The sequence below is a fragment of the Lepus europaeus genome, chromosome 7 (assembly GCF_033115175.1).
Source record: "Lepus europaeus isolate LE1 chromosome 7, mLepTim1.pri, whole genome shotgun sequence".
NCBI classification, from domain to species: Eukaryota; Metazoa; Chordata; class Mammalia; order Lagomorpha; family Leporidae; genus Lepus; species Lepus europaeus.
Genome location: NC_084833.1, coordinates 78,365,914 through 78,381,689, shown reverse-complemented (window position 1 = coordinate 78,381,689; position 15,776 = coordinate 78,365,914). Strand labels below are relative to the sequence as shown.

The window sequence follows — 15,776 nt, the reverse complement described above, 5'->3', positions numbered from 1 at the left end:
ATGCACTAGCATGTGTTTTGTGTTTATAGTGCTTCTCTAGGTTTCTATTAGAATCACAGTTTTTAAAAGTTTTCTGAGTTTCACATAATAGTGACCATCAGGCAGGTATTGTGACCCCTGTTTCATTTATCTGAGACCTGATACTCAAAGTATGAGTGTCTCAAAGTCTCAAACTGTTAGTTACATTGCAAAATTTGTTCTGCAATACTTACTCCTCACATAGAGTTAGGCTAAATGTCATTGTAGGCAGAAGAGGCATATTTGGATGGATGGAAGGATGATGGTTACAACAACAAAAATAAGGTTTTTAAAAATTACCATTAAAGTTAGTTTTGGTTGGAGGCCTCAAACTGATGGGAAGGTGTAGTGTGCAATGGAAGAGTCTAAGGATCAGTACAGTTATATTGGGATCAGGGCCACCAACTCAACAGGAAATAAAATTTGTCACTATTTTCAAATTTTAAACATTGTTTCTGTCCATATTATATTTTGTTAAGGCAAGTGAACAACATGTTTAGAATCTCACATTTTAAAATATCTGCATGTACATATTTAACGTGTATGTACTATGTGTACATATATTATACATATTCATCTTGAGCATTGAAATGTCTGAGATTTTCTTTTTTTTAATAAACAATGAGACTAGGGCATTTTTTTCTAAAATCATCCTCAGGTTAGTCTGAACTTTATGTTTTTAAAGATTTATTTATTTATTTATTTATTTGACAGGTATAGTTACAGACAGTGAGAGAGATAGAGAGAAAGGTCTTCCTTCCGTTGGTTCACTCTCCAAATGGCCGCAACGGCTGGAGCTGTGCCGATCCGAAGCCAGGAGCCAGGTGCTTCTTCCAGGTCTCCCATGTGGGTACAGGGGCCCAAGCACTTGGACCATCTCTACTACCCTTCCCAGGCCATAGCAGACAGCTGGATTAGAAGAGGAGCAGCCGGGACTAGAACCAGTGCCCATATGGGATGCCAGCGCTGTAGGCAGAGGATTAACCTACTGCGCCATGGCACCGGCCCCTGATCTTTATTTTTTTTAAAGATTTATTTTATTTATTTGAAAGGCAGAGTTATACACATATACACAGAGGAGGAGGTAGAGAGACAGGAAGAGGGACAGATAGAGATCTTCCATCCATTGCTTCACTCCTAAATGTTAGGAACAGCCAGGGCTGGGCCAGGCCGAAGCCAGGAGCAAGGAACTTCTTCTGGGTCTTCCACATGGGTGCAGGGGCCCAAGCAGTCTGACTATCTTCTGCTGTTTTCCTGGGTGCATTAGCAGGAAGCTGGATGGAAAATGGAACAGCCTGGACTCTAACTGGCACCCATAAGGGATGCAGGTAGCAGCTTAATATGCTATGCCACAGTGCTGGCCCCTAGTCTGAGCTTTATAACTTCCTTTTATTTTATTTCTTTTATTTTCTCTTGAGAGGAATATAATGTATATATACATTTGTGTGCATAAAAGAATGTGGGGAAGTATGAACACTTAATGATTAATAGTAATTACACTGTGGCTTGGGTTTTAGTGTGGGGTTTTGACAATAATTTTTATACCTTAGTTTTGTTTCAGTTGCAATGTGTGTGAATGTTTAACTCATTTTTCTTTCTATTTTATTGTTTAAAATACAAATCAAATGTTGTTATTGAAATATGTAATAGTAACAATTGGGTAGGATAAATATTCCTATAATCCCAGTATTTCTTCAAGAACATTCTCAACAATTCTCCTATAGACTTGGCTTTGGATTTCTGGACCTTTGTGCCTATACTGTGCCGAAAGACTTTATAGGTGTATTCGGAGCAATAAACCAGTCACCATCCTCTCAGTTATAAGTCATCCCTCAGATGTCATGGAAATCCGAATGGTCAAAGAAAATTTTAAAGCAAGACCTGGCCAGGTGAGTCAGTGGTCAGCAACTTATAAAATGTTCCTAAAATAAACAGGCATAAATAGCATCATTGAATTAGTTGACGTTCTTTCTCATTTAAAAATTATATTTATTCCTTTTTAGTATGTTATTCTACATTGTCCCAGTGTGTCTGCATTAGAAAACCATCCCTTTACCCTCACAATGGTAAGAGAGTTGTTTTTTGATTTTTTTTTTTAAAATAGAGTCTGATGAATCTTTTTCTTCTTCTTCTTCTTTTTTTTTTTTGATGTCCTATCTTACTCTGAAAATTATTCAAGATGGTCACAAAGTCCATAATGCTCAAGTAAGCTATCTTTTTTTTTACACAGAAATGTATTTATTATTTAGAAACTTTGAAACTTATTTACTCTTTATTCTCTGAAAATTTCAATTCAAGAATAATATTTTTAAAATTGACTAAAGCTTATTGATTCATAATACAAAAAATTTCTTGAATATTTCCACATTTTCTTTCATGATGCATATGAAGAAATTTAAAACATACGCAATTTTCTTTAATGAGATTGAACTTAAGAAAAAAGAAGATACTATGGGTTGATTTGGAATTTTTAGAAACTGCCATGTTTAGAAAAAGTAAATTCCAATGCAGTTGGCACTTAGGCTATGAATGGGGGTTGTTATGGGAAAAACTGTTGGAAAAATGAAAATGGAATAAATAGTGGGAGTATTGAAGTAATGGGCAACATCACACATATTTTTACTATCAGCATATTGTTTACCATTATTTTTGTGTCAGAAAAATAGCATGAACCCATCACAAAAAAAAAAAATCAAACAATTCAGAAGTATTGAGGGCAAATTTTTTCTCCTAAGTCATTTTCTCAGGGTTTGGCATTTATTCTTCCAGATACTTTCTTATATATATTGACATATATAGATATAACATTTGTTTTCTTGTTCATTTTTCTATAACTGTTGTGTTTTATCCAATAATATGTTAAGTAGAACTTCCCATTTTACTATATTTATACAAGTTTTGTTATCTTTAATAACTGCATAATATCCACAGTAGGAAACGATAGTAACTTATCTAATATTCCCATTGATGGTGGGTATTTAGTTTTGGTTCAGTGTCTAACAAAGATATTTGAGAATGGAGATTTATTTAAATATATGCATACATATAATAAAATTGAACAACTTAAGGAAACAAAAATAATTGACATTAAAGTGCAGAGATTTGAGTCTGATTTTTCCTGAGAATGGGAGTGACTTTCAAATTAAATGTATTCATCTAGTTGAAAACTCTGAATCCTTGGGCAAGTTACTTCATCTTTTTGTGTATTTGGTTCCTGGGTGTGTAATAGTAGGATAAAAGCAGCGACTGTTCATTAATTTGTGTGGCTTTAAGAGAACTACTGCAGATAAAATGTCTAAAACAGTACCTGAGCTTAGAAAATGCCAGGTAAATGTAAGTATGTGGTAACAATTGTTATGACTTTTATTTTCAATATGTTTGCCCCTTTGAAATATGTGCTTATGAAAACAGATAGTCTAGGAGAAGCTTTCCTGAAAAGACAGGAGAGTCAGAGAGGAGGTGTCCAATGGTTATAGAAAAATCAGAAATCATTCAGTATGATTTCTTTAAAAGTGAACAGAAAACTCTCCTATTTTTGCTTCATTTACTCTTAAGTTCTGCGTTCTATTTGCATGTAGCAAACTTACTTATTAGTGATTAAGAAAAAGTGTTTTGGCTTCTAATGAAATAATTAACAACATCCTCTCTTATTAAGAAAGATTGCAATGGTGCCCTACCATGGGACAGAGTTAATTTGTAGTTATTCCACAGTTGTGGATGACTGATGAGTCCAGATACCCTTTCATCTGGTGCTCTGTCCTGGCTGGATAGAGTAAAAGGGGAAACCTGTTGTTCAGAGGAATAGTGAAAACTTGGTTGTCTGCATGGCATAGGACACTGGGACCTTACAGTCTTAGGACACAGCTCTAATCAGAAGTTGGGTAGCAAAATTATGTCCATTCCTCCCCCTAGAGATGGCTTAGAAGGTTATATTTGATGCATGAGAACCTCCTGACTAATATTTTACTTCTGATAGTTATAGTTGTAAGACATGTTTCTTTTTCTTTGCAACCATACATCCCACAAACATGAATCTAGTAACCAAAAAAGGAAGAATTGAAAAGGGAGAAAATATAATATTTAAGTACTTTAAGAAATTTGATCTAATCTTAGGGTAATAAGAAAAAATTTTTGACATTTTATTTTGAAATATATTTGTTTCTCCACCATAACATTAATTAGAGAGTATGGAGTTAATAAGACAGTTACTGAATGCTAAATATGGAGAAAATAGACATTTTTTTCATAAAATGTTTTTCCAACATACACAGAAGAGAGAACAGTGTAACAAACCACTCTGAACCCATCAGCCAGCTTCAAGAAAACATGGACATTGGGGATTGGCACCATGGAGTAGCAGGTTACACTGACAGAAATGATGACAGCATCCCAGATGATTGCTGGTTCAAGTCCCAGCTGCTCCACTTCTGATCCAGCTCCCTGTTAATGCAGCTGGGAAAGCAGCCCCAGATGGTCCAAGTACTTGAGTCCCTGGCACACATGTGGGATACCTGGATGGAGTTCTGGGCTCCTGACTTGGGCCTAACCCAGCTCTGGCCACTGTGGCCATTTGGGTAATGAACTGCAAGTAAAAGATATATTCTCATTTTCATATTATCTCTCTCTGTCTGTCTCTCCTCTGTAGGTCTCTCTATTTCTCTCTGTAACTCTACCTTTCAAATAAATATATAAATCTTTAAAAGGAAAAGAAAACATAGAGACTACTTTATTTCGGGATATATTCTAATACTGAAATCTTGTGTTTTCTCTGTCTTGCAAAACAGAAAATCAAAGAATGTCCACCTAGGGTACATAGTGAGTAGAGGCTGCTAGATCTAATCTCTTTCCATGGGCTTATGCCTCTTTCACAGAGAAAAGTGGGAAATGCAAAAGAACCCAAAAGGCTTTAAGTCACACATGGCCTCACCTGCTTCTTAACATGTGGTTGTACTAAGAGCTGTCACAGCCTGAAGTTTATTTAGGCAGAGATGGGAGGCAAAACATATGGCTGGAGGGATTGTAGAGAACAGAAAGAACTGAGGTAGGGGCGAGTTGAGAAAGGGAAACTGAATTATATTTGAAATACCATGGTAGTAAATATTAATGCATAGAGCACGGACTTTAAAATTCAGTCCCAGGGCCCTTACTTACTAGTACCATGTTTGTGAATATATCTTCATCGTTCTGAACCTTAGTTTCATTATCTGCAATGTGTTGTTAATGGTGCTTATCTGGAGGGGATATTGTCAATATCACTGTAATAAAATTATGTGTGCAAAACCTCTGTTACATGGTTGGCAGTCTGTGCTTGGGAACTCTGTTAGTATTTCTTTGATAATATTAAAATATATGGTTTTAGTTTGCATTATTAATGTTACAGCAGATATTATGTTTATTTTGGGGAAGCATGTGTAGTGCACGAACATAGGGTTTTTCAACATGAAAATTAGAGAATTTGGGCATATGATAGTAGATGGTATTCTCAAATAATTTAATAATCTGTCATGTAGATGAAGGATTTGAGATTTTTTCCCTAGCTGTGTTCCAAGGTATAGAAATAAAGCTAATAGGTAAAAAATTTAGGAAAAATTAATTCTGATTAAATGTAAGAAAGATATTTCTAACAATATGACTCTTCTACAAATTACAAAAAGCTATCTCATAGATGTTTTTGCAAGAATAATTGTGCTAGGCCAGTTTTTCAATTATGTCATTACTGATATCTTGGGTTAGAAAATTCTTTGACTTGGTCCTTTCACCAGTATATTATAAGGTGTTTAGCAGCATCCTTAAATTCTACCCACTAGATGCCAATAATAACCCCCAAATATCCTCTGAATTGCAAAATCACCCACAGTTGAGAACCCCTGTAGCATATCAGTAGTTGTCCAATTTAGTTTAAGGGGAATAAGGACACCAAGATGCTTTCCTGGAGTCCAACATGAGAGGAATAATTTAGGAGATAGTACAGAATTTGGGGATTGGAGTGCTTAGCTTGTGTCTGGGGGCTCTACTCCTACATCAGTGAGAACAACTCCCTTTCAAATGGTATCCATGTGAAGGTTCCTACTCATATGAATATTGTCATGTAAAAATACTTTCTTGCTTAGTCCACTAGATACTTCTTGGGAACTCCATGAAACTTATTTTGGTTAAAATGAGTTCCTGGACACTGCCCTAAGGTATAGTGATTTGAAAGAGAATCTGATTATTTTCATATTTACTATCACCAATTCCCAAATAATAGTTTGTACATATGAATACAAAGGAAAAGTGGGATAGCAGTACAAATATCTAACCAGTTGACCACGAGTTAAAATGATGTGAGGCTAGCTTCAAGTACTTGACAGTTTGTCATGATGAAAAGTTTTTTCCTATGAAATCTTCAGGTTTGGGAATGGGAACAACAACACACTGTTCTTGGAGAACCAGTGTTGGTTTTGTGACTACTTTGGGAAATATGACATGTGTTTGGAATGCTAGGAAGAAATGGTAGAACTTTTCCTTAACTCAGTGAAGCTCTGTTAGGTGTACAAAGCTCCTGACCTGTCCTATGACAGCTCCTGCAGCAAATACCCATGGCCCTGCACCTGCAGGTGGCCCAGGGACTCCTCAGCACTAAAGTTCTGTGCAGGCTTGTTTCAGAAGAATTGAGTTCACAAAAGCATTAGACGGAGGCAGAGAATGTGGAAACCTGGAACCAATATCCATCACAATCTTCTTTTGTCTTCCTTTTTGTTCAGTTAAGAAAAGGTTTTTCCTTATTTCCTCTGAGTCTACTACAATTTCTCATGAGAATAATTAAGGAAGAAGGATAGTTAGTTTAAGTGCATTATAGGATCCACTTCATTTCTCTTAAGGGAACTGATTTATATATATATATATATATATATATACACACACACACACACACATATATATGCACACATATATGTAAATGTGTATTTATAGCTTTTTTAAAGATATCTATAGTGCAAATTGATGTATTGATGGTCTTCAGAAATTCTTTGATAAACAATTTCATTAAATTCATTCACCTATTTATTTAACACTTTCTGACTTTTCCATTTTTGGGTCTTTACACTGGGAATGAATTACTGTTTCTTCAACTCACTCACACACTAGACATCATGCATTTGCCCAGGAACTTCTACTTATCCTTCACATCTCACCTTAGCATCCCTCCCACTGAGAAGACTCCACTGGCCCTCTCTTTCAGGTGAGGTTTCTTGACCTTTTCTATCTTATGAGCAACCTGTGTATCTTCTTCAAGAACAGTATTTCATTACATTATTTGCTTAATACCTATGTCCTTCCTAGACAGTGAGATCCATGAGCCCTTTCAGAGACTAGTTCATAGCACATTATTTGATACACAGAATAACCTGATATGTAATAGTTGACAGAGCAAAAGAAAATACCCAATTTATAATTAGAGTTTGGGCCCTAGGTGGAAGTTATGAATAGATCATTTTTATCACTCCACTTTCTGGCATGCTCTTACTTGGGATGGTAAAGCCTGAGAAAAGGAAACATTACAAGAATTAAGGAGAAATGCTTATTGACAAAGTGGTTTTCAGTTGGAATAGACTTGCAAATCACGCTCTCAGTCTAATATTTGGGATCAGGGTACCTATTTCTTCCTAGCGGAGAAGCAGAAGAGAAATGTTCTTTTGGCTAAGGTGGTTGGAAAAAAGCTGCCTAAGACAAGTCAACACAATTTGTGTGTACGATCTAGTCTGAGACGAAAGGTAATTTTTTTTTACCTCCTCTCTCCCGTTATCAGAGCTAACAATGAAAAATTACTTGTCTGACAAAGGCTATCAATATTTCTCAGATTTGCCTAGCAACCTACAGACTGATGTAGAAATGGAATCTACAAGTTTAGATTTTGTGTTCACGTTCATCTATATTTTAAACATCATTTTATAAAATTTTCTTTATATTTTATTAAACCTTAAATCAAGGTATAATTTTAAAAAAACATATCTCATAAATATATTAAATAATTAGTAGTGGCTAGTGGTTTCCAAAATAAATTTTTAAGGCAAAGGAAATTATTTTTATCAAGCCATCTGTTTTTCATGCACTGTGTCTAAGCTTAGGAAAGGGCTTATAGCCTTCCCAGATTTGGTGGTGTAGCTAGCTGATTCACTTGTACTATTCCCCAGGGAGTTTCTGCTTTCATATTTGGAAAAATAGGTAGATCTTGTTACTGCCTTGAAATGAATTTGAGTAAAGCAAATATCTTAGGCTTAATTTGACATTATGCTGTTATGTTGATATATTATCTTTGTACCATTTCCATTTTTTTTTGTCCCGTTTCTTTTATTTGGCAAATAGATGTAAAATGCATTCTTTTAAACATGTTTCTATCGCACTGGTCCCTTAAGGGTTTCTTTGAAGTAAAATTTTTCACAGTAGCTTCCCATATGGTGATTCCCACTAAAAAGTGTGTATACATCTCATCTTTGTTGAGGGTAATAGTCCCTAGTAATTAAATACCTAAGAGGTCCCTTCATAATCTTTTCAGCTGTTATATTATTTGATTTTTACTATATTCCTGTGTGACAAGTGTTGTTAACTCTGTCTCAGAGGATTATATGATGCAGAAAATAGTGTGGTTCGGAGAAATTTAATGATATGCTAAAATTGCCCAGCTTATTGATGACAGAGGTGAGATACAAACACAGACCTGCCTGGCTGAAAGGCATGTTCTCTGCCATTCTGCACTGTCTGTGTCCTGCCACTCCATCTATTGATGCTCAGTGCTTTCATATTTCTAATACTGTTACTTTTGAACATTCATGTTTTGGAGTCAATAGAAACAAAAAAACATAACATTTAAGAGAGATTTGTTGAAAATAAAAAATATTTTTCAAGAGAAATATTCAGTAGATTTATTGAAATATAAAAATGCATTTTTGAGAGGAAAATACAATACAGGACACTTTTTGTAATATTCTGGAGAGGTGAAAATCACATACATTCTCCTGCTTGAAAAGTCTGATACATATTTTCATAAACTGTGCCAGTGTTAGGAAGAATCAAACCTATAAATACAGTTATCACAAACTTTTGAAGTAGAGATTAAGTCTTTGAAACTGGAAGACATACCTTGAAAGTATAAAAGATATGGGCCAGTGCCGCGGCTCACTAGGCTAATCCTCTGCCTTGTGGCGCCGGCACACCGGGTTCTAGTCCCGGTCGGGGCACCGGATTCTGTCCCAGTTGCCCCTCTTCCAGGCCAGCTCTCTGCTGTGGCCAGGGAGTGCAGTGGAGGATGGCCCAAGTGCTTGGGCCCTGCACCCCATGGGAGACCAGCAGAAGCACCTGGCTCCTGCCATCGGATCAGCGCGGTGCGCCGGCTGCAGCACGCCGGCCGCGGCGGCCATTGGAGGGTGAACCAACGGCAAAAGGAAGACCTTTCTCTCTGTCTCTCTCTCTCACTGTCCACTCTGCCTGTCAAAAAAAAAAAAAGTATAAAAGATAAGGCACAGAAATGCTGTTCATTCAGCGGACAGCTAAGATTTCAGCCTTGATTTGTTGGGAATCCAAGTGTGGAGTTTTGTTTCCTTCAAGTGCTTTGATATTTCCTGTGCATGACATCAACTTTCCAACACAAGGAAGACCTGCTGATTTGGTGGGTTTTCCCAGGAAGTTGTAATTGTTTTCTGCTGCACACCTGCATCGTCTCAAGGCAGAGCCTTAAGTACATGTTTGCCGACAAGACTGACGGAAATCAGAGGGCATTGCATTGTATTACACCGTGAACTCTGGAATCCAGCATCCTGGGTTGGAGACCTGCAGCCCTTACTTCTTAGTATTATGAGCTTAGGCACGAGAATTAACACACTTAACTTTTAGCTTATTTCCTTACAACAGGTGGTTAATAATGGCACCTTTTCTATGGAATTGCTCCATATATTAATTACAAATAAGGAATTGACTGCTAAGCATGATGTTTGGCCTATAGTAAGTTGTCAGTAAATCAATCTTGTTATAGTTTTTGATTGTGACTGAGGGACACAGGCATGGATTTAACTAAATTTTTGACTCATTCTGCAGTGTGTAGTAACTGACTGACCTCTGACCACAGACTGGTTTAGATACCCATCCTTGGGGAACTCATGATTTACCTCTTACAGTTTACTAGCCTTTAGGATGAATGATCTTTTAGTACAGTTTTCGGGAAACTGAGTGGGAAGCAGATATTTATATATAGGAGCTTTGTTAGGATTTATGCTCAGGACAACATTCAACAGTGGCTGAGGGGCTAGGAAGATAAGACAGAACTTGAACTGTGTGTTATAGTCGCAGCTGAAGCTTCAGAGGATTGGGCAGGAGCTGTGCAACTGAAATGGTAATTGACAGCAGTCTTAGTTATCTTATTTTGAAGAAGAGGAACAATTTCTTGTATCCCTTAAATGACCAGTCCTTGGAATTCAGATGCCTCCAGGATGGAGCACTTAGACACGGGCAAGGAATCCTTCTTCTGTGTTGAGCAATTTGGAGAGTCTCAGTAGCAATCCCTTAGCCAGCAATACTCTCAGCAGCTGATATAATCATTAATGAGTGTTCTGGTCTTGAAAACTGGGAGGAAGAAGTGTAGGGACAGGATCTGGGCAATGTACTACATTGTCCATTACAAGTAGCATTTAAAAAATATAAATCTTGTGTGAAATAATTCTACTTTTTTAAAATTAGAAATTAAATTTTAGATTAATATATCCTAGATTAACTGACTTAAAAATTTGTAATTCCAGTCACAAATTATATATATTAGAGAGGACTAGAGCATAGATTAAGTGACCAGAGTAACAATTGATAACAAAGTTGGAATCAGAATCCAAGTTTCCTGATTTTTCTCTTCTTTAAACATATGATGACTTAAAAACTGTGCATAATTTTACATTTTATTCTTCAGCTGTGTAATATATTTCTACTAGTGCTTCCTAGTTGTGCTATACAATTGCCAGGTTTTAGATTTTCTACCATAACACATCTTCTATTAAGGTATACTCTCACCTATTTATGTATATAAATTGGAGATGATTTTAAGTTTTTTTAAAACATATATCTGTTTGTTTGAAAAACAGAGTTAGAGAGAGAGAGGGGGGATACAGAGAGAGAGAGAATCTTCCATATGTTGGTTCACTCCCCAAGTGGCTGCAATGGTCTGAAGCCAGGAACTGTAGCTTCTTCCAGATCTCCCAAGTGGGTGTAGGGGCCCAAGTACCTGAGCCATTTTTTGCTGCTTTCTCAGGAAAACCAGCAGGGAGCTAGATGAGAAGTAGAGTAGACAGGACTCGAACCATCACCCATATGGGATGCCAGCATGGCAGCTGGCAGATTTACCCACTACACCACAGCACTGGCCCCTGAAATGTTTTTTAAAATCCTGATCTTAAGAGGTTGTGGGGCCTGTTTATAATATTTACTATAAATGTGCTATCTTTTTATGTTCTCTGATGTATTTTTCATTAATATTTTCAATTATAGAAATAGTATAGAATCTGCCTTTTTAATAGCAGTATTGACTGAAGCTTATGTAAGTACGTCTATATGCTTTCTTTATTATTTTTACTCAGAAACAAATGTGCTTTTCTGCCATCTGTAGTCTAGATTGTTATGTGATTCATTATTTTTAAGCTTGAATAACCTGATTTCACATATTTTTCCATGAGTCAGAGGCAAGTCTTGCTGTTAGTTTGTTGTTGTCTGTACTTTCACATAGCAAGCCTGCACTTGCCATTATTTTTCTCCTTTTGTTTTTGATCTCTCAGCCGCTCACACTGGGAATAGTTTTTCCTGTTTTCAATGAAAAACAGACAAGAATGGCAATGCATTTCCTAAAGACTGGCAAAATTGTGTTGTTATTTTATTTAATTCCATGGATTTATTATAACCAGGAAGTCTACATCAGCTGTTTTGATCTCTGGTCTTATTCTCATCTATTTAACTTTTAAAAACTGATGTACTCCAGGGTTTCACAAGTATTTTGCTTGGAAAGCTTAGAAAGTCAGCTGAGTTTGATAACATATGAGCATGGCAACAAGATGTCATACGTATAAACTAGGCATGGTGGTGAGAATTGCCCCAGAAAGTCATTAGTGTGGATGTGGTATAACTGAGCATGTGAGTTCTTTGGGAATTACATCTCATCTAGCTACTCTACTTAGGCTTTTTTCCAGGAGTGAGGGGGAAGAAAATATTTCCCCAGTGGCTAATGAGAGCCTGCATGATAAATATAAGCCTAAATAGCTCAATATATTCAGAGTTAAATGTTCTGCTTAATATGAATCTTCATTTGTTCAATCAGTATCTTTGCATGACTCTTTTTAACCTGGGTTTCAAGAGGAAGTGATGACCAAAATTCCCCTCTTGGTTCACACCTCCTAGCTAGTACCAGAAGCTCTTTACCTCCTTTCCTTACATTCTGTGCTAAGTTTGCCTTTTGCCCACTGCACCTGTTGAAACATTTCCAAAATTCATAATGACCATATTAATTGCTAAATCTAATAGTGATTTCCAAATCTTTAACTGGCTTGAAAGATTAGCAGCAACTAATACAGTTTATCATTCATTTTATTGAAATATTTTTCCCATTCTGTGTCGAGGACTTCCACTCAGGTGCCTTTCTCCTAGTTTTCTGCCTATTTTTCATTCAGTCTTTTTTCCGCCCTTCCCTTGTCATAACCATGAGCTCCATGTATTAGAGGACTCTTGTCTCTTGTGTACATAGGCAGGGAGAGAGGAGAGAGACAGAGAGAAAGGTCTTCCTTTTCTGTTGGTTTACCCCCAAAATGGCCACTACGGCCCATCCGAAGCCAGGAGCCAGGTGCTTCCTTCTGGTCTCCCATGCGGGTGCAGGGCCCAAGCACTTGGGCCATCCCTCCACTGCCTTCTTGGGCCACAGCAGAGAGCTGGACTGGAAGAGGAGCAACCGGGACAGAATCCGGCGCCCCAACCGGGACTAGAATCTAGGGTGCCAGCGCTGCAGGCAGAGGATTAGCCAAGCGAGCCGTGGCTCTGGCCTTGTGTACATACCTTGAATCCCTTTTCCTCTCTAGCTAAATGCTTTTCTATGGGAGTTCCATACAGTGTCATTGATAACATGAGAGTGATAACAACAATAGATGGATACCCAACACATTTTTGATAGTTTTGAAACTGACTAAACAAATATGAAGTTGAAATCTCTTTGTCTTCAAAAAGAATGACTATGAGAAGCAAACCCTTTCTTTCTATAACAACATTAGTGAAGCTCAGGTCTGAGACAATAGGAGGAATTTGGGGTTTGGGCTGACGATTTAAAAGATGATAAATTTGTTCAGATTGTGGAATTTCAACCTCTAGATACATCTTTCCTGAAACATAAACAAGGCAACTGTGTACTCTCCACATACACAAAGACAAGCAGACATGGAACTCAAAGCCTCCAGAGATAACTGAGACAGTGGAAGGCAGAATTGAGTCACTCACTGAGAGTATTGATGGATGTGGGTGTGCTCCCTGCTACCTGAAATAACCTGTCCTGAGACTGACAAATGTCCATCAGAACCCATTCCCGACACCCAGCCTTCTCTGACTCAGTTAATGGAACTCTAGTTGCTCAGACCAAAATCTTTGGAATCAACCTTGATGACTGCTTCTTTTACATTCCATACACAGTATATAGGAGAAACACGGTTAATTTTGGAATTTACTTAGACTTTGTTGTCATCACTCTCATGTTGTCTTTTTGTGGATTGTATTTTTGTAGTCATGAGCTGTCGTATTAGTTTTTTTTTTTTTTCTTGAGGGGCTTGAGATAAATCCATTCTTTTAATTCAAGTTAACAAAAATTCTACTAACATAACATACTCTGTCAGAGTCTTTGTTTAACACTGACTATATTTTCATTCAAATACACAAGTAAATGCTGCTTTTTCTATCAAGTAATCATGAAAATTTTACATCTGTGACAGTATTTGCTGTCATAAAATTGCCTTAACTGTAATAGAGGCTATGCTCCTGGCTCACTATCTTCTCCCCTACTTTAGAACAATCCTCATTTGTGAAATTATATGAGGCCCGAGTACAGTCTCTGGAATATTTTGGACTTTCAATAAATATTTATAGAGTATATGAATAATTCATCCAGGAATTACATATCTTTGAAGTCCTTATTGATTCTTGGGTAAATTCTCCATTATTTCTAACTGACATTTGTTTATTAACCTGACATAATATATGTATAATATACTATGGAATATAATAATGATTTAGAAAAATTTTTTAAAGATTTATTTATTTGAAAGGCAGGGTTACAGAGAAAGAGGGAGAAAAAGAGAGAAAAGGAGCTCTATCTCAATGAGAGGGGTTGGTCCAGGTTAAAGGCAGGGGCCCAGAATTCTCATTCTTTCTTTTTTTTTTTTTTAAAGATTTTAAGGTAGATTTACAGACAATGAGAGGGAGAGACAGAGAGAAAGGTCTTCCTTCCATTGGTTCACCCCACAAATGTCCACAATAGCCAGAGCTGCACCGATCCTAAGCCAGGAGCCAGGAGCCAGGAGGTTCTTCTGAGTCTCCTATGCAGGAGTAGGGGCCCAAGCACTTGGGCCATCTTCCACTGCTTTCCCAGGCCATTGCAGAGAGCTGGACTGGAAGAGGAGCAGCCAGGAATTGAACTGGTGCCCATATGGGATGCTTGCACCGCAGGCGGAGGATTAACCTACTGTGCCATGGTGCCGGCCCCAAGGGCCCAGAATTCTCTATGGGTCTCCCAAGTAGGTGGCAAGGGCCAAAATATTTGGATTGTAATCTGCTGCTTCCCAGACACATTAGCATGAAGCTAAATCAGAAGTAGTAGCTCGGACTCCAGTATGGGATATTGGTATTGTAGGTAGTGGCTTTACCACTGCACCACAACACAGAAAAATGTAACACAGAATAAATTTATGTGTTATCCTGGGCTGGCGCCGTGGCTCAACAGGCTAATCCTCCGCCTTGCGGTGCTGGCACGCCGGATTCTAGTCCCGGTCAGGGCGCCGGATTCTGTCCCAGTTGCCCCTCTTCCAGACCAGCTCTCTGCTATGGCCTGGGAGTGCAGTAGAGGATGGCCCAAGTGCTTGGGCCCTGCACCCCATGGGAGACCAGGAGAAGCACCTGGCTCCTGCCTTCGGATCAGCGCGGTGCGCCGGCCGCAGCGCGCTGGCCATGGCGGCCATTGGAGGGTGAACCAACAGCAAAGGAAGACCTTTCTCTCTGTCTCTCTCTCTCTCATTGTCCACTCTGCCTGTCAAAAATAAAAAAATAAATAATAAAAAAATAAATTTATGTGTTATCCTTGGACATAAGCCATGCTAATGCTTTCAGAATTGTTCCAGTTTTATTTATGTGCTGTTAAAGCGAACGATAGAAATAGTTGTTGATCTCCAGATTTTTACAGTTTACTAATACACAGAAAATAGACAAAAATATAGAGAAATACTGTAACAAAACAGTGTAAAAGTTACACAAATTACATGAGGTTTCAGGAAAATGAAGATTCTCTTTTCAGCAAAAATCAAGATGTCTGAAACGGTGACATTTGACAGGAGCCTTGAAGAGTTGTGAGGGTCAACATGAGAAGTAGAAATGAAGTTATTCTAAATGAATAGACACATGAATGAGGAGATGCAGGGGTCAGAAAGTGTATGTGTTGATAAAAGTTGGTTTAACTGGATTAATGTGAGTAATGATATATAGGATATAAAGCTGGGAAGTATTAGGAA

The 15,776-nt window shown here is 37.6% G+C and overlaps 1 protein-coding gene across 3 annotated transcripts in view; it reads left to right on the top strand.

The window, feature by feature from the left end:
- Window positions 1-15,776, top strand: part of NOX4 (NADPH oxidase 4) — a 184,771-nt gene that overhangs the window by 92,334 nt on the left and 76,661 nt on the right. For 2 of the 3 annotated variants that reach the window (XM_062198297.1, XM_062198299.1), the window contains 2 exons: window positions 1,743-1,907; window positions 2,022-2,084. In XM_062198297.1, coding sequence (XP_062054281.1) covers window positions 1,743-1,907; window positions 2,022-2,084 — 228 coding nt within the window. The remainder of the gene's footprint in view (window positions 1-1,742; window positions 1,908-2,021; window positions 2,085-15,776) is intronic. The other variant, XM_062198298.1, reaches the window with a different exon arrangement.